Source organism: Rhinopithecus roxellana, chromosome 10 (assembly GCF_007565055.1).
Source record: "Rhinopithecus roxellana isolate Shanxi Qingling chromosome 10, ASM756505v1, whole genome shotgun sequence".
NCBI classification, from domain to species: Eukaryota; Metazoa; Chordata; class Mammalia; order Primates; family Cercopithecidae; genus Rhinopithecus; species Rhinopithecus roxellana.
In genome coordinates, this window is record NC_044558.1 from 40,197,721 (window position 1) to 40,225,046 (window position 27,326).

A 27,326-nucleotide genomic window follows, 5' to 3' on the forward strand; every position below is an offset into this window, starting at 1 on the left:
TGATAATAAAGGTAAATGCTGAGGAGGACACAATTTGAAATCCAGCAATCACTCCTTACTAATGCTACTGCAAGACTGTCCTATATTGACTTTCGGGGATCAGAGTGTTCCCTGCCCTTCTCCTTTTCTCTCTCTTTTCTCACATCCTTACCTGCTAGTGTAAGGGGTCTGACTTTGGAAGTTTGTATACTTGGGCCAGTACTTGACCTCAAAACTCTGTGGTGCTCTCTCTCTTCTACCTCCCAACCCTGAGCAGTAAATGAATTAACACATATCATAGGCTTAGAGTAGTGCCTGAACGATAGTAAAATAGTGTTTAATTAATGTTAGCTGCCATTGTTGTTGTCACCTTTATAAATAGTATTATGTGAATTGCATGTCTTCACAAGACCAAAATCAGCAGAACAGGAAACTTGTCTATGGTATGAGTCAGGAAATAACTTGATCAATTGTTCTCCAAGTATGGACCTTAGTCTCAGAACTTCTTAGAAATGCAACCACTTGGGCCCTTCTCTAGACCTAATGAATCAGAAGCTGGGGCTCTGTGTCAGAGAAACCTGGCTTAAATCCCAGTGATGATATCTACTAGTTACTCAAGTCCCACTCATTTCTTCTTTAACATAAGGATAGTTATGGGTACTCACTCTCCCTCATAAGACAAGATTAAATTCTGATTAAGTAAAGTGTTTTCGAGCACTGGCTAGGCCTGACATGGTGGTTTACGCCTATAATTCCAGCACTTTGGGAGGCCGAGGCAAGCAGATCACTCGAGCCCAGGAGTTTGAGACCAGCCTGGGCAATAGGGCAAAACTCTGTCTCTACAAGAAAAAAAAAAAACTACCCAGACATAGTAGTTCATGCCTGTGATCCCAGCTACTGGGAGGGATAAGGCGGAAGGATCACTTGAGCCCAGGAGGCCAGGGCTGCAGTGAACTGTGATCATCCCACTGCACTCCAGCCTGGATGACAGAATGAGACCCTGTTTCAAAACAAACAAACAAACAAACAAAAAACAAAGAAGAACACTGACTACACATGATAAATATTCAATAGTTTTAGCTATTAATACTAGCTTCTCCTTGTTTCTGTTTCATCATTCCTACCTTGCCTTCTTCACAGGGTGGTAAAAAGCAGATGAGTCAACATATTATGTGAAAATACTTTGACAGGGATAAAATGCTGTACATGCATTAGAAATGTTACTGGCTGGTTCTGATACTACTAAATATCTCTAAATCTTTCCCTGCCCACCCACCCTCGCTCTGGCCTGGGAGAAGGATTGCATTTCCTCAGTTCATGAATAGCCATTGTGGTACTGGTCTGGGCTTTCACAGTTTTGTGTTTCCTTCTATTTGGCCTTCAAAGAGATCACAGCCCAGTGTGAGTCTCCAAATAAATGAGGAGGCAAATGCAGAAAACACCCCACTTCCCTCCACCCCCTGCAAGTCTGGGGTTACCTCCTATATTGGGTCACTTAAATTATGCAGGGGAGACACCCCACCACTGTTCTGTGGCCAGAACTAAAGATGGGAAAAAAATTCCCCTTCACCGAGGCAAATGCCTGGAGGCAGGAGGGCAAAGAAGTAGGAGGGGGTGGGGAAGCAAACCATCCTCTGATCACTCATCATGACTCCTGGATTGACTAGTGTGAATGGATACAATATAAACAGACTCTGAGACTGACGCTACAAAAAAGGCCACTTGGGGAGTAACATATTGTGGGGAGGATATGTTTCTAAAGACCTTAAATTATAATTAAAATCATTCAAGCCTAATTCTAACATGGACTACAGTTTTCTTAATTTGCCAGTTAAAGTGGATTACCATGTGCCAATAGCATAAAGATGGTCTACAATTCACTGGACCCCACCAGCCTGACAATCTCAAGGATTTTTATTCTGTTTCATTTTCTTTTAGTGACGGGTGATTTGCATTGGTTTCCATTTTGTGCACAAAAAGACCACATTGCTATTTTGTGAACATATACAGTTAACCCTTGAACAACATGGTTTTGAACTGTGCGGGTCCTCTTGTACGGGGCTTCCTTTCAACCAAATGCAAATGGAAAATACATTATTGGTGGAATTTGGTATACAGAGGTATACTCAGGTATACAGAGGATGGACTTTTGTATATGCAGGTTTTGCAAGGCCAACTACTTAACTTGAGTATGTGGAGATTTGGTTATACTTAAGGGTCCTGGAGTCACTCCACCCCCATACAGGGGGATGACTGTATAATCATATGCACATAAAATACAACCATGAACAGAACACATGCATTGAAATGGGCCCTTTAACCTGACGGTATTTCTCTGGCACATTGGTCTCCCTGGGCAGATGAGTTCTACATTAGATGAGAGTTGATGCAGTGGGGACAGAGAATGGCAATGGGAAAGCAAAAGGAGATCAAAAGAGAAGCCAGGACATGCTGATTGAGAGCGGAAGCTTGTGGTGCTTACCGTTGGTTATACATACATCAGAATCACCTGGGAAGCTTTTGAACGATACACATTCTAAGATTCCACCTCAGACCTGTACCAGGATTTACTGAAGTAAGACCTCAGCACCTGTAGTGTGAAAATCTGCCAGAGTGGTTCTAATGTGCAATCAGGTTTGCAATCCATTGGAGAATAACTGAATAATCAGCCTGTTAAGAAAAACACTAAAGCAGAAAAAGGGAGGAAGTGTTGTTGGGGATATACAACCTAAATCTCATCACAAGGACATCAGACATATTCAGATGGAGGAAGATGCTATGGAAATAACCAACCTGTATCATTCGAAAAGGCCAATGTCAGAATGGTCATTTTAAAAGACTGAGGAATTGTTCCACATTAAAGAAGATTAAGAGGCCAGGTGCAATGGCTCACACCTGTAATACTAGCACTTTGGGAGGGTGAGGCAGGAGGATCACAGGAGCCCAGGAGTTTGAGACTAGCCTGGGCAACATGGGGAGATCCCATCTCTATAAAATAAATAATTTTAAAAATTTAAAAAGAAGTGTAAGACACTGACAACTAAATGTAATGCAGGATCCTGGGGACTGGATCTAGAGAGAAAACAAGCAAAAAAAGGATATTATTGAGATCATTGACAAAATTGAAATATAGACTGTGGATTTAAGTATTACATCCATTTTGAATTTCCTGAATTTGATAACTTTATTGAGATTGCACACTTAATTCAGGATATACGCAACCTATTCCCTCCACCATAATTTCTGTGGGTGACCGTTGTTTCCTTTTCTTTAAAGCCAATGTTATCATAAGCCATGCTTTGTCTACTATCCTAGGGTTTGATAATAAATGTTTGCTAGTTCCTAAATCCATAGCGTACAGCAGCTACACCCATACAGACTGCCCCATTGCAAGCATTACTGCCTCAACTGGGTTCATCTGGGAGTAGCCTCCTTCCAAGGGTGGGGTGGCAGGAACTGTGGTGTGAAAGAAGATGCAGGAGAAGTGCCTGAGTGAAAGAGTGGCTCACTTGGACTCACATCTGGTTGTAAGTTATTTGACTGTTTGTAGTTACAAAGCTATAACAAAAGCTATGTAAAGCCCATTTCCTTCATATTAAAACAAAATAAAAAGTAGGGGAGGGGAAGAGGCTGATAAATGGGTGTGGGAAAAAAAAAAATACCAGGAAACCTTAGAGATGTGTTCTAGAGAGACAGTGGAGCCTGCTGTTAGAGATGTAACTGGCACTCCCACCCCTCCCTTGCAGTATTTTAAAAAATCTTGGCTGGTCCAACAGACTGAGCAGCTGTTAAATGTCTTTGAGTGTTGATCTACTGAAGTTTCTTGGGTGTGATTTTAGGTACGAGATTGGAGGCAATGATAATTTATTGTCATTTGGATGTTCTCAGAAAGAGGAGTTCTCAGCCATGAACTTTGTCATTCTAATTTTACTGAGTGCTCAGCATTCATTATTTATTTATTTATTTATTTATTTATTTATTTATTTATTTATTTATTTTTTGAGACGGAGTCTCGCTCTGTCGCCCAGGCTGGAGTGCAGTGGCTGGATCTCAGCTCACTGCAAGCTCTGCCTTCCGGGTTTACGCCATTCTCCTGCCTCAGCCTCCCGAGTAGCTGGGACTACAGGCGCCTGCCACCTCGCCCGGCTAGTTTTTTGTATTTTAGTAGAGACAGGGTTTCACCGTGTTAGCCAGGATGGTCTCGATCTCCTGACCTTGTGATCCGCCCGTCTCGGCCTCCCAAAGTGCTGGGATTACAGGCTTGAGCCACCGCGCCCGGCCCATTATTTATTTTAATGTTATTCATAGAATATTATTACTATTAATAATCATAGAACTTAATATTTATTGAGCCCTTTAGACAGGAACTGGACTATACATGTGACATGTACCTTCTCATTTAATCCTTGCAACTGCCCTCTCCTAATGCTTCTATTATTCCCATTTTCCTGGACACCTATGATCTAGGAAATTTAGCTAGAAAAAGTCCTTGAAAAATAAGTATCTCAGACTGTCTCTCTAAGCACAAAATAGGATGGTCATGGTTTTTGGTTTTAAACTACTTATCAAAATAACATTTCTCTACATTTTAATGCATCTCTTTTTAAATGCATGACACCTGCTGCAGGTTAAAATTGTATTCCCTTTTACCAGAATTTACTATTGAGCCCATTCGAAGTAAAACTCAGAAAAGGATTTGTCATCTTGTAGTTGTTTTTAATTGACACATTTCCCTGATTGCTATGCTTTCTTCTAATAAATATCTAGGGGAAAGCCTGTAGTGAGATTTGCATAACATAACCTCCTAGGAGGAAAGGTATCAAACTGGCCTTTTGTCTAACATGTATTAAGTTTGCTACAGGTTGATCCTTTTTGCTCAAGTATTCACAGTTAATTTTTTTTTTTTTTTTTTTTTGAGATGGAATCTCACTCTGTCGCCCAGGCTGGAGTGCAGTGGCGCGATCTCACTTAGTTTTTAATGAGGAGTTATATATATCAAAATATGCATATTATATATTATAAAGGTTCACCAATTCACTTAAATAATACATTCTAAAATTGTCCTTCTAAGTCATCTGTGTAGTTTTTTTATAAGCAAAGAACTCAGTAAAATTTACGAAAAAAATTTAAAACCAAGATCTCATTAACTCTCCCGAATGTAAAATGATATCGAGTACAGGGTTTAGGGTATAATCTGAGACCTTTGTTCAGAATTTGAATAGCTCCTTCTCATGAACTAGTACTGGAGGGCCTATTAAAATGCAGAGGGCTCCATTACTGAGCTCCATCCCCAGCATTTCTGATTCCTAGGTCTGTGGTGAGGCCGGTAAGTTTACATTTCTAGCAAGTTCTCAGATAATGATAATTTGAGAGCTACACTTTGAGAACTACTGTTCTAATGGGTACTCCTCCCTCCTCCTTCTCCTTGTCCTCCTTTCATCTTCCCTCTCATTCTTCACTTTCCCCACCTTTTTCTCTTTGTCTTCAGAATCAATCTTTTCTTCTTTTTCATTCCTTTGTTCTTCCCTCTTTTTTCTCTTCTCTTTCTGCTCTTCCCTTCCAGGGTAGGATTTAAGATTCTAAACATTCATGCTAAACATGGTCCAGCAGGACCATGTTTAGAAGGACTTGTTTGGGATATTTATTCGTGTATCAATATTTACTAAGTTGACATGAAGATTCAACAAATGTTGGTTGAGACTCTATGCCAATCCCTGTGCAAGAAAAGCAGGACAGACAAAGATTCTGCTCTAACAGAATCCTCCATATGACCAGGAAAGGCAGACAGCACACAAATACATAAATAATTAGATTATTACCAAGAGTCATTGTTCTGAATTAAACAAATGGCCACTGAGATGAAGAATAATAAAGAGATAATTTTTCCTTGTGAGATCAGAAAGGGACTGGCCCCTTAGAGGTGTGTTTAAGCTGAAACCCAAAGGACGAGAGAAAGATTGCCAAGCAGAGAGCCTGGGGAGGAGTGGCTGAAGAAGAGAAAGTGACAGGCACAAGGGCTCTAGAGCAAGTCAGTTCCACAGGCAGGGGAGGGGGAGCAGAGCCTCCAAAACCTATACCAGAGCCTGGCACACAATAGGTGGCTAGTCAGTGTTCGTTGAATGAAAGTAAATGAATTATCAGACCCAAGCAAGTGGAGAATAGGAGGCAAGCAGGAGGGAGGAAAGAAATGGGTAGAGGCAAGGTAATGAGGGGCCAGGGTAAGGACCATGATCGTTTAGGTCATGGGTGAGGGAAGTGTGGATTAGCTTAACCAGTCTACTCTGCCTTCCCCTCATCCATCCAACACCACTGGCCCCTCATCCCCATGTCCAGTTCAAACCCCTGTCCAAAGTAATGGTTCTCAAACAGTGGCTCACAGACCCCCTGATGATCCATTATATTATTCAACATCTGTGTTCATAATGTGACAAGATTCGTGCTTTTAGCCATGAATTCATAATCAATATATATTTTTTGAGACAGGGTTTTCACTGTTACCCAGGCTGGAGTGCAGTGGCACAATCTGGGTTCACTGCAACCTCTGCCTCCTGAGGTTAAGCAATCCTGCTGCAGCCTCCTGAGTAGCTGGGATTACGGGCACACACCACCGCACCCAGCGCTAATTTTTCTATTTTTTGTAGAGACAGGGTTTCTCTGTCTTATCCAGCCTGGTCTCAAACTCCCGGACTCAAGTGATCTACCTGCCTCAGCCTCCCAAAGTGCTATGATTACAGGTGTGAGCCACCGTACCCAGCCAATTAATGATGTTTTTAAATGGCTATGACTTTTTTTTTTTTAAGACAGCTGTTTGTTCACTCATGTCTAATCAAAAGCAGCCCCACCCTTCCCATGTAGTCTGGGAAAGGTTTCCTGGTGGCAAGGAGAAAAGCTTGTCCCCTGAAATGCTACAGAGTGGCTGATTCCAAATTTCTGGAATGCAACTTCTAATTCAAATACCGTCCTGATGTAGTACAAGTAGGCTCAAGAGAAGTTGAGAAATTCCAAACAAAGATGAGAACAAAAACCAAAACGAACCAATTTATTTGTACTTTGTCCAGTAGTTTCAAATAAACTCCTCATAGAAAAGATGATATCTAGAAGCTTTTCTCAGTCTTGTACTTCCTTGAATCTATTATAGTTTTCTCGAATTTCTCATGTTAAATTATGTCCTTTTAAAAGGAAAAATGTAATCGCTAAAAGCCTGAGTTTAAACTCTTCCTCTTGTTTCATAGTATGTTCATTTTTATGGGTTATTTAGGACTCACTAATCAGTTGGGAGCTCTGCTGTCAGCCTTAAGGTTCTCCAAAAAAAGAAGTAATAGTTATACACCTTTGAAAAAGAGATGCCTATGACTATTGGTCCTTTCCTTCATGTATTGCTATGATTCGTCATAAACATTGAAGGTAATAAAATAGATAAAAGACATATGATTCTAAATGTGCATGTCCCTCTTTGATAGGTCAAAAAGAAATTAATTGTATTTAATCATTTCTATTTTTCCTAATTCCTATTCCTAAGGACATTATTAGCAGATCACTGTTTTTTCTGTTTCTTAATTTTTTATATACTTTTAAAATTAATTTTGTTTCAGTGGAGATGCATATTTGGTACAGATCACTATTAATAGCATAGAATTTGGAAGCATCTAAACTGTTATGGTGATAATATTTTCTTATTGCCCTCTTTAATTTGTACTCCTCAGATTTTGCCTTTTTGGTACATTTGCTTTCATGATAAGGAAAGATTTTTTTCTTTTTTTTTTTTTTGAGACGGAGGCTTGCTCTGTCACCCGGGCTGGAGTGCAGTGGCCGGATCTCAGCTCACCGCAAGCTCCGCCTCCCGGGTCTACGCCATTCTCCTGCCTCCCAAGTAGCTGGGACTACAGGCGCCCGCCACCTCGCCCGGCTAGTTTTTTGTATTTTTTAATAGAGACGGGGTTTCACCGTGTTCGCCAGGATGGTCTCCATCTCCTGACCTCGTGATCCGCCCGTCTCGGCCTCCCATAGTGCTGGGATTACAGGCTTGAGCCACCGCGCCCAGCTAGATTGTTAAAAGGTATATTGAAAATGAAATGTAGCTTTAAAAGTAACTGATAGGGTAATAACAGTATGTTAGTGACATGTAGCATGGTTTTTGAAAAGTGTTTGGGAAAGCTTGGAGGAGATAGGATATATTGAAGACTTCCACAAATGACAGAAGGGTATTTAACGTATTTAAGTGGGAAGATCCCAAATCTGAGGGCTAACCTGTGAGAATATTTAAAACCCCAATGGAAAGGACAGATAGAAAGATGAGTATATTACTAGGCAAAGTGACACTTGTATAGCACATTAAAGTTTGCAAAGGTACTGTAATGTAGGTGTGATATTATTTATTCATAATAGCTGTGTGGTGTATTTAGAGTAGGTATTACTCCAGTGTTACAGGTGAGGAAACCACATTGTTATCTGAATACAGCAAGAGAAGAAAAACATAATGTTGCAAAGGAATAAAACAGGGAAAAGACTCCTGTAAAGGTTGAGGGCAGCCAGAGTCTGTAAGAAGGCTTTCAGTATCTGTGGAGAGCAGGAGGGGACCCCTGCCACTGATGAGGCTGACAGGTATGCCAGGCTCTGCAGAGCCACTGAACTTGGGCACAAAATACAGAGTATAAAGTTCTTTACTCTGCAGGTGACCTAGGCAGAGAAATAGGAAGTTTTTTTTTGTTCCCAGAAATACACAGATGTTCTAGGTTTGACCTTCTTTGAGTGTTTATTAACTTGAAAGGATTTGAGATCTTTGGTCTGGCTGTAGATTAAAAGTCCATAGAATCTCTCGAGGGGAAGAAACTTCATTTTTTCATTAACAAGTATTTTTAAAAGCATGTTTTCTAAAAGAATTGAAACAGGCCGGGCACGGTGGCTCACGCCTGTAATTCCAGCACTTTGGGAGGCCGAGGCAGGTTGATCACTTGAGGTCAGGAGTTCGAGGCCAGCCTGGTCAACATGGTGAAACCCTGTCGCTATTAAAAATACAAAAAAAAAAAAAAAAAAAAAAAAAAAAAAAAGCTGGGTGTGGTGGCACACACCTGTAAACCCAGCTACACGGGAGGCTGAGGTTCAAGAATTGCTTGAACCCAGGAGGCAGAGGTTGCAGTGAGCTGAAATCGTGTCACTGCACTCCAACCTGGGTGACAGTGTAAGACTCTGACTCAAAAGTAAATAAATAAATAGAATTGAAACAATTTTCACTTTTTTCTTTTTTTCTTGTTTTAACTTTCCTCAAAGTAGACACAATAGATACAGTAGACAATCACATAGCTTTATCTATAGCCTATTTGAAAAAGAAAGGAATATGCCATCCTTCCCACTGATTTAAAAATTAGAATGTGGAATCTCATTTCTTCTGGCAGTTGTTAGGGATGGTACTCCAAAAAAGCAATCAAAAATCATAAAACTTGTTGCAATATTTTGCTGTTGTCACTTATGTACAATTAAATATTTTCGTTCTTTAGTTATTGGGAACTTTTCTGAAATCAGTTTTCAGATACACGTTTGGGGACTGACGCAGTTGCTAAAGGGCATACAGTTAGTGCTGAACATTGAGTAAATGCCTTTTTTTTTTTTTTTTTAACTTGTGGAGAGCTGACTATTGACAGTAGTTTTCACAAATGAGAGTTTACATGGCTTTCTTCTTTTGGTTGGACAATTAGGGATGAAACGGCTTTAACTACTAGATGATAAAACTGTTCACTGTGGGTTGAACATTTGGTAATGATTATATTTGTCGTTAGCACTATTTCCATAAGATTTAGGGAGGATACAAACCTATACAAGAGAAAAGGGAAAGTGATTGGGAGAAAAGAATGGTCAAGCTGACAATCCTTTTGGGGTCTTTTTCTCTTGCTAGTGTCAGGGGATGCCACCGGGACAAATGAATGCTTTGAAGTGAAAAGGGCAAAAGCACTCTAATAAAAGGCTTCAGGAAAGAGTGCAGGCGACCTGGGGAAATATGCTGCGGTCAAGTTTAATCCTGGGAAAAGCGGTCCCGGAGAAAGCAGATGAGGAAGATAGGAAGGAAGATAGGGAGGGGGAGACTCTGGGTGTGGAGGGAGGAAGGGGGCGGGGGTGGGGGCCTGGAAAGTGAGAGGGAGCAAGCACTAATTGTGGCTAAGGCGACTGGGTCGAGGACCACAGAGTGGGGAAAAGGGAGAGTCCAGGAGTAGGAGGAGGCAGAGCCCGGCAGAGCTGGACCGGACCCCTAGGCGGGAAGGTAGCGGCGCGGGGCAGCGGGGGCAGCTTGGCCCACATCGGGCCCCTTGGCAGCCTCAGGCGTTGGCTCCTCGGGGCTCCCTCCCTCGCGGGCGCATTGTTCCTTTGCCGGGAGACGAGGAAATTGCCTTTTGATTGCGGAAGTCAGCGGACGGGGCTGGGGCGAGGCAGCGCGGGTCAGAATGGCAGCGTGGGAAGGGCGGCTCGCTCCCTGTCCCCACCGCCTCTCGCGTCCGCAGCCCGCCCGGGGCGGCAGGAGCAGCAGCAGCAGCGGTGGCCGCAGTGTCCCCTGCACGTCGCCAGGCCCGAGGGAAGCGCTCTGCGCCCGTGGGGCGCGCTGAGCGCGCGCAACAGGTGACCCCCAGCCCCAGCCCTCGGGTCGCCCCAAGTCCAACCCCCTCGGTCTCGTCTGGATCTTAACTACTGAGCGCAATGCTGAGCCATGGAGCCGGGTTGGCCTTGTGGATCGCACTGAGCCTGCTGCAGGTGAGTGGCCCGAGAAGGGGTCAGAGCTGATGCGCCCCCTCCCCGCCGAAAATCAAATTCCCACTCCACTTTCTCGTCTATCAGGTTGTGTTTTGGAGAGGGAGGTGGCAAAATTTCTTCTTCTGCCTTGGGAAGAATGATCCTCTGGTGAGCCCCCAACCCAGAATGACAGCTTATCCTGCTGTCAAAGCAAAAAGCCACCTTCTCTCTCCAGCTGCTCTCAAGGGACAGCAGCTAGGGAGAAAGTTGCCATCCACCTCCCCCGCAAGCCTTTTCTCTGGCCGGAGGGCAAAGGGACTAGCTGAGGCTAGGGACAAAGGATAAGTAGAAGGGAAAGGGCAGCTTGAGGATCTTGCTGTGGACACGTCCCTGGGCAGTCCAGACCTTGGACTTAAACTGTTGTGTCTGATTCCTTTGCAGACTGGACTGGCGGAGCCAGAGAGATGTAACTTCACCCTGGCGGAGTCCAAGGCCTCCAGCCATTCCGTTTCTATCCAGTGGAGAATTTTGGGCTCACCCTGTAACTTTAACCTCACCTATAGCAGTGATACCCTGGGGGCCGCGTCGTGCCCTCCCTTTCGGTTAGACAACACCACATACGGATGTAACCTACAAGATTTACAAGCAGGAACCATCTATAACTTCAGGATTGTTTCTCTGGATGGAGAAGAGAGAACTGTGGTCTTACAAACAGGTAAAGGATGACAGGTGCAATTGGATGGCCAAGCTACTGGGGGTTGGGCCCTGCCTTTTCAAGCTGGTGTTTCATTTGAGTTCCAGGGATACAAAAAATGAAGGTAAAAAATACCTGTGAAGATAAATATTGACAGAAATGTCTGGTTTCCTCAGATCTAGCCAGAAGCAGCTTGGTGGACTTTCAGAGACTCCCTTAGTGCTGAAAACAGCCAACTAGCCACTGAAAGGGTTGGGGTGGGGTGCGGGGTGGTCAGCAAAGAGAAACTTGGGGCTGTGGAGGGAATTTGTTAAAGTGATGTGGTTTACGCTTCCATTGCATTAAATTGTCAAACCCGGGAATAATTTTCAGTAAATGTTTTTAGAATAAATAATAAAAGTACAATTTTAGGGATATGCCTTTCCTCAACTTAGTTTTACTTTTAGAACTGTACATAAAATCTGCAGGAATAGAATGAAGCCATTCATCAGGGAAAATTAGAAAAGTCTCATGAAATGAGGATATGAAAATTGTTTTGTATCTCTTGAGTAATAACCCAAACAGCATAGTATCAGAGAATGTCCTTTGATTACTTTACAGCAATTATTTTCCTTACACTTTTGCTGAATCCCTCCATGTGGATATGTTCAGAGTTTGCCTTTCTTGCCTCAGTTTTCTTATCTGTAAAATGGGAGTGTTAGACTGGGTCATTCAAGTTCAAGTTCTTACCAAGTGCTCGACACTTAGGTATGGACTGTCATGTACATTACCTCATTTAATCCTCAGAGCTACCCTCAGACGTGCTCTAAATTCTTTAACAATTTTCATGTTTTCTGAATTCATTAGTCTTCATTATCTCTATTTGTTGCAACAGTGAATACTTGCTTTCATCCAGAAATTCAAATTTAAGTTAAAAATTTTAAAGTCAAATTTAGAAGTGTGTTGCCCTTACTGTTCTTTCACATTTCAACCTGAAACAGGATCATTTCTTTTGCTGCAGTTCTTTAAAGAGGTGTTAGAAGTTTCAGCTCTAAAGCCAGGTGCAGGAGTTTCGGAGAATTTAACTGGGCTCATGTAGTAAGTCAGCTAGATATTAATTATCTTATTTTTTCAAAGAAAAAAATCAAAGTGCCCCATTACATCACTTAACTTACTTCAGATGAAACTTTTGGATAATATCTGAGATTTGCAGCAACTTAAGTTGAAAAGAAAAATCACTTGTTAAGAATCTGGTGGTTTCTCTGACCAGGCACAGTGGCTCATGCCTGTAATCGCAGCACTTTGGGAGGCCATGGCAGGTGGATCTTGAGGTCAGGAGTTCAAGACCACCCTGGCCAACATAGCAAAACTGCGTCTCTACTAAAAATAAAACAAATAAATAAATAAATAAATTAGCCGGGCATGGTGGCAGGGGCCTGTAATCCCAGCTACTTGGGAGGCTGAGGCAGAGAATTGCTTGAACCTGGGAGGCAGAGAGGCCAGATGTTCCACTGCACTCCAGCCTGGGCAACAGAGGATACTCTGTCTAAAAAAAAAAAGAAAGAAAGAAAAGAAAAATGAATCTGGTGGTTTCTAATATGAAATCGGAGAGCCTGAAATAGACCACATAATTAGAACATTTTACAAAAGTTGAAAGGCTGGGTTTTTAGTCCAAATGTTGTTGGTTTCTTAATATTACAGGATAGTTCTTATAAATACTCATATTGCTAATACTGTGAAATACATAACATAGAACTTACAGATGTGTTAATTACATTTGGAAAGGCCTCTGGCCAACTAGTGTATGTGTTCAGTGGAGCAGAGCAATTTGTAAAAGCAGGCTGAGCTTTCAGAAGTTTGTTGGAGAAAAGATTAAGACCTTTAAGAAGCCAGAATATGGTTGTTTAAACCAGAGGATTTACTTTTTGGAGAAACAGTAATGGAAAAGGACTCACTGTGGGTGTTACTAGTTAGAATAGGCTTTGAGTTTAATTATGCAAGTAGGTGTTTCAAGTCCAGAGGCATTTCTGAAATGTAAGAAATACTTGCATTTTATTGACCATGTTGAGTAAAACAAGACTTCATTAGCATCCACAATGTGCTAGCATTCGGGGTTCTCGCCATTTTTCTTAAAGAGACACACTTTACTTGTCTACAGATATTATGAGCTTTGTGATAAATGTGAAGCATGAAAGTTGCAGGCGGTATTTGCATAATGATAAATTTCCCACACTTATTTGTATGATGGTTGTTTAGATTAAAATTACTTTTTTAATTAAGATATTTTAAAAATTGTTTCAAGGAGGAATTTTTTAGTTGGTTGTATTTGTCAGTAGTTCTTTCTACATTTTAAGGATATATGTGAATTGTTCACTTAGTTAATACAAAGTAGTAGTATTCCCCTATGTTGATTGCTGAGCTATAGAGATGAGATGCATAAATCATATTTTACTGTTATTAAAGCAATGCCAACTAGTATAATATTCAGACTCAGACAAACTTCAAACAAAAAAGTCATTGAAAATATCTGTGCTTTCTTTATTCTATTGTGCCTGTCTTATCAGTCTAAAACAAAATAGAATGAGAGCACGACATGATTTGGATAGAGGTATAGTAGTTGCTTAAATGATCTCTATATCATTCCAAGTGTGACTTGCCTGATTATTTTTCCTGAAAAACTGTCTAAAATAGCTTATTATTTTCAAGCCATGTAGACATGACCTTAAAGATAATTTTTATTTTTTTTTATTTTTTTGAGATGGGGTCTCACTCTGTCGCCCAGGCTGGAGTGCAGTGGCACGATCTTGGCTCACTGCAAGCTCCTGCCCCCAGGTTCATGCCATTCTCCTGCCTCAGCCTCCCTAGCAGCTGGGACTACAGGCACACGCCACCACGCCCAGCTCATTTTTTGTATTTTTAGTAGAGACGGAGTTTCACCGTGTTAGCCAGGATGGTCTTGATCTCCTGACCTCGTGATCCGCCCGCCTCGGCCTCTCAAAGTGCTGGGATTACAGGCATGAGCCACCGCGCCTGGCCAAGAATAAACAAAATTTAATTAAATGGGCAATATTTTAGCAATAGTCATTTTCCATTCCAGATTTAAAATCAGAATCGAAGAACATAATAGATTTAAACCCAGTTCAGTGCACATGTATCAAACATAATACTGCAGGGAACTATGGCAGGTAGTGATTAGTAAGCTTATAAAGATGACTAACAAAAAGTGGTTCCTGACCTTGTTGTCTCGTGCAGAGGTGAGAGATGGTTATGATGAAAGTGGCGACAGAGTTTTGTCTCATCTTTTCTGCATGAGGACTTTAGTCTGCCTCATGTATGCCATGCTTTTATAACCATAGAGGACAAGATATTTGGTAATTCTCAGGTTTATTTGGTCATTAAATGGTCAATGCAACAAGAATATCCTTTGAAAGCCAAATTATTTAGTGTGAACTCACCAGAAATCAGACAATGAACATACCAGATATGGAATAAGTTGGCTTTTTTTTGTTGTTGTTACTTCTTGTAGAGCTCTTCTTAAACTTGGCACTTTTGAAGACTGTACTCAGAGTCCAGAGCAGAGGTTGCAAACTGGCGGCCTCTAGAGATATCTAGATGTCTAAATAATAGCTGTGTTGTGTTTGGCTCACGTAGTGTTTGCGAAAATATGCAGATTATTTCACCAGCATTAAAAATTGAAAATTCACATTAAAACCCAAATGTATGGATTCTCTTAAAATTTTGGAAGATTTGGCAAAACTGTGCCTGAAACTCCCTAGAGCTGACTTGTGGCTTCTCCTTTTGGACATCAATTCACTGGAATACCAGTTCATTTATTTCCTTACCTGAATGCATTCTAAAGACATTTGAATTTGTGACTTCTACTTTGCGGTTTTCATTTGAAAATTTTAGGGAGCATTTATTTGTCTGGCAATAAGAAGTAGGTTTTCAGTACTTAAATGGCATCTAATCCATAGTAGGTGTTCCTTAAATACTGATTAAATGGATGGATAGATGGATGAATGGAAAGATGGATGAATGGTGGATCTGGGCATGGATGATGAGTAGAAGATATAGATAGATAGATAGACCAATATATAGATACAGATAAGTATGTAGATGTGAATGAATGAAATTAATATTTTAGTGAGAGAATGTACGTATACTAAAAATATGGTCTGTTCTCATTGGATTATGGGTAAATTACAGAGCCCAGGGAAGAGGTGTAGTGGTAGATAACTTTACCTGTAGAAATAATATTTTAACAGCATTTTCCCTCTTGTTAAATCAGTTTCAGCTACTTATTAATCAGCCTAGAAAAATAAAAAACAAAACCTCTCAGATGATTTTAATTATTTAAATATGACTAACTTATTTGTCTTTAATAAAAAACATTTTAGGAACTTTAATTGTTGAATCACGATATCAACTATTATTTCCACTTTGAAATGTTGCTTATTGTATTGGTTTATTAGGAGTGCCTTAACAAAATATCGCAGACTCTGCGTGGCTTAAACAACAGAAATTCATTTTCTCACAATCTTGGAGGCTAGAAGTCCAAGGCAAAGGTGTCTGCAGGTTTAGTTTCTTCTGAGGCCTCTCCTTGGCTTGCAGATGGCACCTTCTTGCATGTCCTCACATAGTGGTCCCTCTGTTTCTGTTGTCTGTCTGTTAATGTCTTCTCACAAGGACACTAGTCATATTGGCTTAGGGCCCACTCTAATGGCCCCATTTTAACTTAATCACCTCTTTAAAGGCCGTATCTCCACATATGGTCACATGCTGAGGTACTGGGGTTTAGGATTTCAACATATGAATTTGGTGGGGACACAATTCATCCCCTAATACTTTTATAGTTTTAAACATAAGCCATCATTTCTTAATAATATCTGTAGGTTACTGGCATTTGAAAGATCTTGCAGAGCTGGTAATGAAAACATATTTTTGGTTTCTACCCCACTTGGAAAGAATTAGAATTTAGAAGGAATAGAGCTGAGGGAATCTGCATTTTAAACAAATATAACAGTGAATCGATGCACACAAGTTCAAGAACTATTGACATAATTTTTCTATTATTTGTTGGCGTTAAGATTTTGATACGATTCTTCTTAATGCATGATCAAATCTATAATGCCTAGGAGTATTTATCTTTCCCTGGAAGAGAGGAGTACTCTCATATTTGTTTTGTGCTTCTTTAAAAATTTATTTTATTTTTTAAATTTTTTTCAGACAGGATCTTGCTGTGTTGCCCAGGCTGGAGTGCAGTGGCACAATCACAGCTCACTGCAGCCTTGGCCTCCTAGGCTCAGCAATTCTCCTGCTTCAGCCTCCTGAGTAGCTGGAACTACAGGCACCCAACACCACGCCCAGCTAGTTTTTAAAAATTATTTGTAGAGATGGGGTCTCCCTATGTTGCTCAGGCTGGTTTTGATCCTCTGTGCCCAGCCTGCTTTGTGCTTTTATAGCATATAAAAGACTGCCACATATTATGTTTAATTGGTAACAGTATAAAATACATATTATACTGACCATCTATAGCTTAATTTTATTCTCATGGCAACCCTGTGGAGGGCATATAGTGAAAGGGTAGGTTGCATAGAGACTAAGAGTTGAGTTTTGAAGGCAGACTGCCTCTACCGCTTACTAGCCATGTTATTTTGGTCAAGTTACTTAACCCTTCCAGGTCTGTTTCCAAACCTACAAAATGGGGATTGTATAATAATAATAACTCATGGGGTTGTTATGAAGTTTTCATTGGTTCAAACATCAAATCTAGAAAAGTTTTTGTCACGTATGAAGTGTGCAGTGAGTTTACTATTATTATTTCCAGGTTGGAGATGAGATTGGTCTTCATAAGAATTAACTGACAATGTTTACAAATTCACACAGCTAACATACAATAGAGTCAGAACTTGAACTCTTGTTTACTGGCTCCAACTCCAGTATTCTTTCCACTACTCTGCAAAAAGGATATTATTTGTAAGTTGGCATTAGTGTTTTCAAATTACCACGTTATTTTATTATTTTTCAAGTCAACTTTTAAAGAGGACCAAATACCTCATAAAATCTTTTAAATATATATATACTTAGCCTACACAAAAATGGAATAATGGTTAAATATGTTTTAGTGTGAAACAATTGTGAGTCACTATTGATCTTTGATTGTGTTGAACTTTTGGTGATGACTTCAAAGTATTTTGCAATCAGCTATTTACAGTCCATTTTTTCAGGAATTTTTTTTTTTTTTTTTTTTTTTTTTTTTTTGAGACGGAGTCTCGCTCTGTCACCCAGGCTGGAGTGCAGTGGCCAGATCTCAGCTCACTGCAAGCTCCGCTTCCCGGGTTCACGCCATTCTCCTGCCTCAGCCTCCCGAGTAGCTGGGACTACAGGCGCCGCCACCTCGCCCAGCTAGCTTTTTGTATTTTTAGTAGAGACGGGGTTTCATCGTGTTAGCCAGAGATGGTCTCGATCTCCTGACCTCGTGATCCACCCGTCTCGGCCTCCCAAAGTGCTGGGATTACAGGCTTGAGCCACCGCACCCGGCCCCATTTTTTCAGGAATTTTAAGGTCAAACTGAGCTACCTATATGGAATGAACCAGCCCAGTTATCTGAAATTGGTCTTCCTTTATGTGCCTAGAAATATTTCTCTATTAATCTGACTTCTGCTGGAAGGCATGGCATTTTACACATTAGCTAGGAAGAAATAAAATCTAATTTGTTGGACAGAATGACAAAACAAACAAAAAACAAATGTTTGCCTTCCATTCCTAGATGCCAGTTTGCTGGAATCCCCCTGGGAACAAAAGATAATATTATACTTTTCTGATTTTGTAGGAGAAACAAACCCTATTCTATATGTATGAATGTATATAAATTAAGATGCATATATACCCCTAAACATATAATATGAAACTAAAATGAACACAGTAGGTATATATCTAGGTTTGCAGGGATTTTTGTTTTTGATACTGTGTTTTCTTCCTTTTATATGGAAAAACTCAGTACCTAAAAAGGTAAAAAAGATAGTATAATGAACTACCATGTACTCATCACCTCCCTTCAATAATTACCAATTTATGACCAACCTTGTTTCATCTATATCCCCACCCGCTCCCCCACTGTGCATCATTTTGATACAATCCAAGTCCTGATTATTTCATTTCATTTGTAATTATTTCAGTCTACATCTCTGGGTGATAACCACAATATAATTATCACACCTAACATTAACAATAATGCCTTAATACCTACATGTCCAGGTTTGGAAGTACATATCAAGTGACAGCTCATGAATTTATACATAAGAAGGCTTTGGATAGCAATCTGATTAGAAGAGGGGGCCAGGGGACTTCTCTGTATATTGCATGTATATAGCATTTTAGATAATATTGAAAAAGCCTCAGTTATTGATATTAAAGAATTGGGCTGAAACTACTGAAGAATATCATGGGGATGAGGGTGCATTAGTCTCGTTAAGTTGTCTGGGTGCCCTCAGTGCTGACATGGTTCTCTAATATTCACTAAAAGTGAGCTTCGTCTCATTTTAGATCTAGTGTATACAGATGTTACATTAAATGCACAGCAACCTGATGTATTAGCATAATATAAGGCATCATCTTTAAAGTAAGCCAGAAAACTGACTATTGTCAAACAGCAACAATAACAAAGAAAAAGAAATTACCTCTCTGGAAATGTATTTAAGTAACTGGAGTTGTGCACAATTCTTTTCTATTTTGTTTTTCTTCTCATTTTCAAAAACCTGCACCAAAGGATGGTTTGGTTTTTTGCCCCATCCCCACCCTGATTTTTACAAGTAATCCTCCAATTATTTCACATGAATAGTGGATGTTTACTCCATTTTATGTAAAATGCTACATAAATGCAGTTCCAATCAAGTTTCCTAACCACTCTCCTTATATGTAACTAGATTAGTATCCCAATTTCTGTAAAGATGCTGTTCTTTGGTTGGAAGGCAGGGATAAAATCCAGTTTGAGAAGAACTCGAGTGCCTAGGAAGAAACTTAGACTTTATCCTGAAATAGAAATTCAGGAAAAATTTTTGATGCTTCAAGGGGAATGAGGATGATGGATGGGGCAGATGTACAAAGAGATTATTTGGCAATCATGGAGGAAAGAGAGAAAATAAGGAAGAGGCTGGGCGTGGTGGCTCACGCATGCAATCCCACCCAGCACTTTGGGAGGTTAAGGTGGGAGGATCATGTGAGCTCAGGAGTTTGAGACCAGCTGGGGCAACATGGTGAAACCCTATCTTTACAAAATAATACAAAAATTAGGCTAGGTGTGCTGGCTTATGCTTGTAATCCCAGGACTTTGGAAGGCCGAGGCTGGCGGATCACGAGGTCAGGAGTTCAAGACCAGACTGGCCAACACAATGAAACCCCATCTCTACTAAAAATATATAAATTAGCTGGGCATAGTGGTGGGCGCCTGTAATTCCAGCTACTTGGGAGGCTGAGGCAGGAGAATCACTTGAACCCAGGAGGCGGAGGTTGCAGTGAGCCGAGATTGTGCCACTGCACTCCAGCCTCGGCAACAGAGCTAGATTCTGTCTCAAAAAAAAATACAAAAATTAGTTGGACATGGTGGTGTGCACCTGTGGTCCCAGCTACTTGGGAGGCTGAGGTGGGATAATCACTTGATCCCAGGAGATTGAGGCTGCAGTGAGCCATGATCACATCACTGGACTCCAGCCTGGGTGCCAGAGCAAGGCCCTGTCTCAAAAGAAAATAAGGAAGACACTTAGAAGACTCTCGAAGTAATCTAGCACAAAATGAAGAGACTCCAGGTAAAGGCAATAAATAAGGAAAAAAGGGAACGGGCAAGAAAAATATTATTTTCAAAAAAGGAACTTTCATGATCACAGAATTAGATCGAACTGTCATTACTGTTGTTATTAATTTTGACTATGCTACAATAGCAAACCACCTTCTGAAAAATTCTGTAAATATGCCTATCATTTTCCATAGACATTAATTTTTATTTTTGTCATTACACTGAATATGCAATTCATGACATCATTTCCCACACTAGGACAGCTAAGTTGTGATAGAAAGAAAACACAATTTAGAGACAGGTATTGGAAGCTCAACTGTACTACTGGTTCCTATACAACATGAGTGAGTCATTTAATGTCTCTGAGCCCCTATTCCAACTGAGAAAGCAGCATGTTGTAAATTATCAGATGTAATGTAGTGCTGTTATGCCTTTAAGAAAAGCTTTTGGCACCAACCCATGGATTTGCTGCCCTTTGTTATAAGGTTGAATTTATTTCTATAGCACGTACAATCATTTCTAATTCTAAAGAGTCTAGAAATTTCTATATCAATAGATACTAATGTTTTAATGACCATGCTGTGACAAAAACAATTCAGAAGCAAATATTATTTGTGCTATAAATATAGCTTTCTTTCTTGTTTTAAATAACATTAAAAAAAAAAAAAAAAAAGACAGGGTCTTTCTATGTTGCCCAGGCTGGAGTGCAGTAGCTATTCACAGGCACTATTATGACGCACTACAGCCTCCAAACCTGGACTCAAGCAACCCTCCTGCCTCAGCCTCCTGAGTAACCGGAACTAAGGGCACACATCACCACACTTGGCTTCCTAAGTCACATTAAAAAAAAGAAAGAAAAAAAGAATTCATTTTGGTTCAGGAATTTTGCCATACTTTGCCTTTTCCTTTGAGAACAGAAAAATTGTGTTGACGTCAAGCCTGCTTATGGAACTCTGGGGCTTTCTGGTGCTGGTAGATTTATTCAAGTATTTAAATGAATACTATAGAACTTACTGTTGTTATTCATTTTGACTATGCATTTGTCGTTCCTTATTTCAGGTCTGTTGGGAACCAAGAAGTACAAAGTGCTTTAAATTTATGGCTAATGATAAATATTGATATATTAATCAAGACTAAATCTATGATTTACTATTTTTGATTTATTATTCTCATATTTTGTAATACTTCACTGGTTACTATATGTATGAGTGTGATGAGTGGAAAAACCAGAGACTATCAATGCACACATCTGTGCATTGATGCCTTTAAACATCTGCATAAATTATATAAAGTCAAGTAGGATTTCCTAATTATGTATGATCTGTCATATGATCAGAAGATTATAGGTACATGGCTAAATTTTCAAGTAGCATTAAAAACTCTGTCTCTGTGTGTGTGTGTATATATATATATATATATATATATATATATATATATATATACACACACACATATATTTAATACATACATAACACACACAGACATATTATATGAAATGTGCACCCCGATAGAAGTACCTAATACAATTCTGAAAACTTTTTAAATCCATCAGAGTTTTTATCGGGCTTAGATTTAAAGGGAGTCTGAAAACTATTTAGTTTCTGCAGCATGCATAGCAATAGTGGACAACTGCCAGCAAAGGGCTTTATCACAGTATAAATGGGGTTTTAAGTGTTTGTTTCCAGTGCAGGTTCTCGCAGCCCAGGCACTTCCCAGTCTCATTGTTCCTTTGTTCTAGCGGATGTACAAAGGATTGACTGTTTTGTTTTCTGGCTCAGAAAGATTAGATAAAGTCTGCATTTCTGAACTTCACCCTCTAGGCACGCAACCTTAAAATTTATTTCTATGTCTCATATTTTGTGGATTATATATGTTTAGATTCTACTGATCATAACATTATTTTTTAAAATTTTTATCTGGCTTGAAAATACTTGTAGATGACAGTATTGATCCCTTTTGAACTATCACTGGAAGTAGCTGTCCCTCTCATCCTTGTCCTTAAAATGCCACTTCAGCAAAAGTATGTCATCTCAGTCAGGTACGACAGCATTGTTCTTGAGTTTCACTGACTATTAGAATCTCATAGTCTCCTCTATATCTTCTATATCTTGTTACTTCTCAAAACTGCCTTGGAATGTAAGTATTATTATTATACTCCCCAGACAGATAGGAAAGTGGAGGCTTAGACAGGTTAAATAGGCTGCCCAAAATCTCATGACTTTGTCAGAGCTGAGATTTGAATTTAATTCTGACTCCAAAGCTCATGCTGTCTGCCATTACATTTCACTGCTTCTGTGGCAATATTTTCACCTAATTATAGGACTAATAATAACAGCTAACATTGAGCACTTACTACATGCCAGACACAGTTCTAACTACTTTTTATATAATACTCAATTTAATCTTCATAACAACTCTACTAAAAAGATATTATTTATTATCAGGATTGCATAAATGAAGAAACCGAGGCACAGGGAGGTTAAGGAATTGCCCAAAGCACACAGCTACAAATAGGAGAGCCCAATTCAAGCCCAGGCTGTCAAACTCTAGAACATATGTTCTTCTGGTGAACCAAAGGGCTGTGCTGTGGTTGAACCATGCAACCTTGTCTTCCAAACTCACCTGTGTTTCGGGCACTCTGTTAATGTTTGTCTTAGTTACTGCTGCCTCAGCTTGCTTGTCAGCTAAAATTTATATTATTAATTATTGATGTTATAAATGTGGCATATATAATTTTACAGTATGATGTACTTATATAAATCATAGCATACAACATAGAAACATTAGATTTCATAGGCTCTATTAAGCCTGTGGTATCTATTGGTCAGCCATACATAGTCTTATGAGTTGTCTGTTTATAACTGCCTTTTGAATATAGAGTAAAGCTATCTTGTTTCTTTTTTATATGTTAATTGCAAGTGAACATCATCTTAAGACATATAAGAAGGTTATATTTTCTAATTAAGGTCTAGAATTCCTGGTGTTATATTGTGAACACAACATGGTCTACCAGGAAGTAGTGAAGTTTCTATAGCCATGCCATTGTAATATCTGACCTGACCCTTCAATATTGGTCTCCAATATCTTGATCCCACTTTCTAGACCAAGAGCCATGTTGGGTTTCTGAAAATTTCTCCTAAAGATGTCTCACAATAGTTCTACTCTCAGCACTCAGGGTAGGGGCAGCCCCTTATTTCTTAGACTTTACTCCCCGCTGTACCAAAAGAATGGCTGCTCACTAAATATCATTGACTTAGTTCCTAACCCAGATATGCATTTTATTCTATTCAAGTTCAACGGTGGAGATTCAACACAGGCAAAGCAGTACTTCTCAAACTGATCCTTGGCTTTGAGAGTTGAAATAAGATGAACAGTTGGGTGCAAGATTTGCCCATTCCCACTTACTCTGGGTGCTCCGGCAGCACCAAAGTGCCCCAAAATTGAGATGTTAAAAATCTAGGGATATAGGGGGCCAGGTGCGGTGGCTCATGCCTCTAATCCCAGCACTTTGGGAGGCCGAGGCAGGCAGATCACCTGAAGTCAGGAGGTCAAGACGAGCCTGACCAACATGGTGAAACCCTGTCTGTACTAAAAATACAAAAAAAATTAGCCAGACGCAGTGGCATGTGCCTGTAATCCCAGCTACTAGGGAGGCTGAGGCAGGAGAATCGCTTGAACCCAGGAGCGGAGGTTGCAGTGAGCCGAGATCGTGCCACTACACTCCAGCCTGTGCTACAAGAGCAAGGCTCCATCTAAAAAAAAAAAAAAAAAAGTCCTGGGATATAGGGAGTCCCAGCTAGTGGGAGAATCCATTTTGGTAAGCAAACTTATCCTAGGTTTATAATCAGATCTGTGTCTTTTGTGGTTGTCTAGTATCTAAAAAACCACCCAAAGTTGCGTATACTATACACCAACAATCTACAACCTAGAAAGAAGTTCAGTGTATATTTCAAATTATTTCTTAATATCTGTATTTTCTGTTGAGATCTTCAGTATTTGTCCAGGCATAACCTGGATGTTTGTCAATGTTTGAAAAATTTGCTAAACTGCAAGCCAAAGAAAATATAACTTTGCTTGGACTTTCAAGATCAGAGCTACCTTAACAACAACAACAACAAAGTTTTCGTAGAAAAAGGAATTCATGGGCCGGGCGCGGTGGCTCAAGCCTGTAATCCCAGCACTTTGGGAGGCCGAGACGGGCGGATCACGAGGTCAGGAGATCGAGACCATCCTGGCTAACACGGTGAAACTCCGTCTCTACTAAAAAATACAAAAAAAAAAAATCTAGCAGGGCGAGGTGGCGGCGCCTGTAGTCCCAGCTACTCGGGAGGCTGAGGCAGGAGAATGGCATAAACCCGGGAGGCGGAGCTTGCAGTGAGCCGAGATCGCGCCACTGCACTCCAGCCCGGGCGACAGAGCGAGACTCCGTCTCAAAAAAAAAAAAAAAAAAAAAAGGAATTCATATGACTAGTAGTTAAATGTTTTGTTTTGTTTTTTTTAAGAAAGTGAAAGGGTAGGTTTGGAAGTGAAGCAAAATGCCAATTTATTTCATAAATAACAGATTTTTAAGAAAAATGAATCTGGACTGCAGTAAAATAAGCAGTTATTTGCAAACGTCTTCAAGGTCTTCAAGCCATGTTCTTTTTTTTTTTTTTTTTTTCCGTATTTGCCTTGCAGATCCTTTACCTCCTGCTAGGTTTGGAGTCAGTAAAGAGAAGACTACTTCAACCAGCTTGCACGTTTGGTGGACTCCTTCTCCCGGAAAAGTCACCTCCTATGAGGTGCAATTATTTGATGAAAATAACCAAAAGATACAGGGGGTTCAAATTCAAGAAAGTACTTCATTGAACAAATACACTTTTTTCAATCTCACTGCTGGTAGTAAATACAATATTACCATTACAGCTGTTTCTGGAGGAAAACGTTCTTCTTCAGTTTATACCAATGGATCAACAGGTAAGACCTGTTTATTTATAGCTGAGTAGTTAATAGGATACTTTTCAAGTTATACTTTATTCAAGGAATAGGAGTAAGATTGCTACTCCAGAGCAAAATTAATTAATTAGCAATTAGTTAAATTTATAAAAGGAGCTTGTGGGATACAGTGGACAGACTGGACTGAAAATAGCATGCGTGGCTATGCTGGTAACTTGCTGAATGGTTTTGAAGAAGTCATGGGACTTCTCTGGAATTGGAGTTTTCTCCAATTTGGAATAGATACTCCCTAATGGCCCTTCTAACTTAGATCAAAGCAACAAGACTTTCTGCCCCATTTTCTGAGTTTGTGCCATAAAACTTATTTTTTAGATGTTTTTATTCTTTATATACTCTTCTCGTAACATCAAGTCATAATGTTTCCTAAATATTCCTATGTTTGAAACAAGTCTTTGTTTCTTCGATGAGGTAAAGAATAAGCCATCTGTGCACCCACATATTATGATATACATGGCACATCACTACCTCCTTCCATAAAGTACATGTCTTTCATGTCATTTGCTCTCCCCTCATTTTCTCTCTTTTTAAATTTTTTTAAAATTATACTTTAATTTCTGGGATATTTATACTTTAAGTTCTGGGATACATGTGCAGAATGTGCAGGTTTCTCACATAGGTATACACATGCCATGGTAGTTTGCTGCACCCATCAACCCGTCATCTACATTAGGTATTTTTCCTAATGCTATCCCTTCCCTATGCCCCCAACCCCCCAACAAGTCCTAGTGTGTGATGTTCCCTTCCCTGTGTCCATGTGTTCTCATTGTTCAGCTCCCACTTATGAGTGAAAACATGCAGTGTTTGGTTTTCTGTTCCTGTGTTAGTTTGCTAAGAATGATGGTTTCCAGATTCATACATGTCCTTGCAAAGGACATGAACTCATCCTTTTTTATGGCTGCCTAGTATTCCATGGTGTATATGTGCCACATTTTCTCTCTTTTTTAAATCTCCCTCTCCATTTTTCATCTTCTATAGTTCTTTCCTTTCTTTTCTACTTACTGCTGTGCAGTGTTATATACTTTATTGGCAAAAGCTACCTTAATACCTATGAAGTGGGGGAGATAGACAAGTAAATTATGATGTAACTTGAGGCTGCAGACTTTGAAAACAGCACTAATCAAAGTTCCAGTGAAATTTCCAGAATCCTGTTATTTATTAATGCTATTACCAAGTTAAGATGAATGTGTGACTTCTAATTAAATGTATATGTCTCCTATAAGGGAATTATGAATGACATTTGGACATACATTTTATCTCACTAGTGCCATCTCCAGTGAAAGATATTGGTATTTCCACAAAAGCCAATTCTCTCCTGGTTTCCTGGTCCCATGGCTCTGGGAATGTGGACCGATACCGGCTGATGCTAATGGATAAAGGGATCCTAGTTCGTGGCAGTGTTGTGGACAGACAAGCTACTTCTTATGCTTTTAACGGGCTGACCCCTGGCTACCTCTACAACCTCACTGTTGTGACTGAGGCCGCAGGGCTGCAAAACTACAAGTGGAAACTAGTCAGGACAGGTAAGTTCCCCCAGCTAGCTGAAGAAAAATAAAGCAAAATCAAGGGGATGTTTAATAAATCAAGTTTATTATTTGAATAACAGTAATATAGGACAAATGGAAATTCTTATAAGGTATAGAAGACCAATATCCACTTCTCTACTCAGAAAAAGAAGGATTCTCTTTTATTCTAAGGTTTAGGCGAGCCTTTGGCAACATTTTGAAGTAGGCAAAGTTAATTACTGATATGGACCTAGCTTCTCTTCTTCTCTTTTTAATACTCCGTCTCCTTGCTAAGGATTCCTTCTTCCTTTTCTTAACCAGGCACCCACTGTCTTTATGACATCACTCACAGTGAACCAGAATTACTTTCTCCATGCTATACATACCCTACTCCTGTGTGACAGTCATTTCCAAAATTTTCTATCTAACCACATGACCTGGGACCCAATACCACAGGACCTATTCCCACAGCCTACCCTAATGAATTTATTCATTCAATAAATGAATCTATGCTAAGTGTTAATGAGTAATTTACACAAACTTTCATTCAGCCGTTAGTTACTGAATATAAGCTAGATGCTCGGCATTGCTGATATAACATCCAAGAGAGACAAAGTCTTTGCCCTCATGGAGCTTACATTTTAGTTGAGTCTAATCCTTCTAGCAAGTC

General features: G+C 39.9%; 1 protein-coding gene across 2 annotated transcripts in view; it reads left to right on the forward strand.

Annotated features, from left to right (window-relative positions):
• The window catches only part of PTPRB (protein tyrosine phosphatase receptor type B), a 133,174-nt gene that overhangs the window by 21,112 nt on the left and 84,736 nt on the right, over nucleotides 1–27,326 (forward strand). Inside the window, exons 1-4 of one of the 2 annotated variants that reach the window (XM_010358714.2) lie at nucleotides 10,091–10,716; nucleotides 11,137–11,410; nucleotides 24,837–25,115; nucleotides 26,417–26,674. In XM_010358714.2, coding sequence (XP_010357016.2) covers nucleotides 10,663–10,716; nucleotides 11,137–11,410; nucleotides 24,837–25,115; nucleotides 26,417–26,674 — 865 coding nt within the window. In that variant the 5' untranslated portion in view covers nucleotides 10,091–10,662. Of the gene's footprint in view, nucleotides 1–10,090; nucleotides 10,717–11,136; nucleotides 11,411–24,836; nucleotides 25,116–26,416; nucleotides 26,675–27,326 lie in introns of those variants that run through there. The other variant, XM_010358716.2, reaches the window with a different exon arrangement.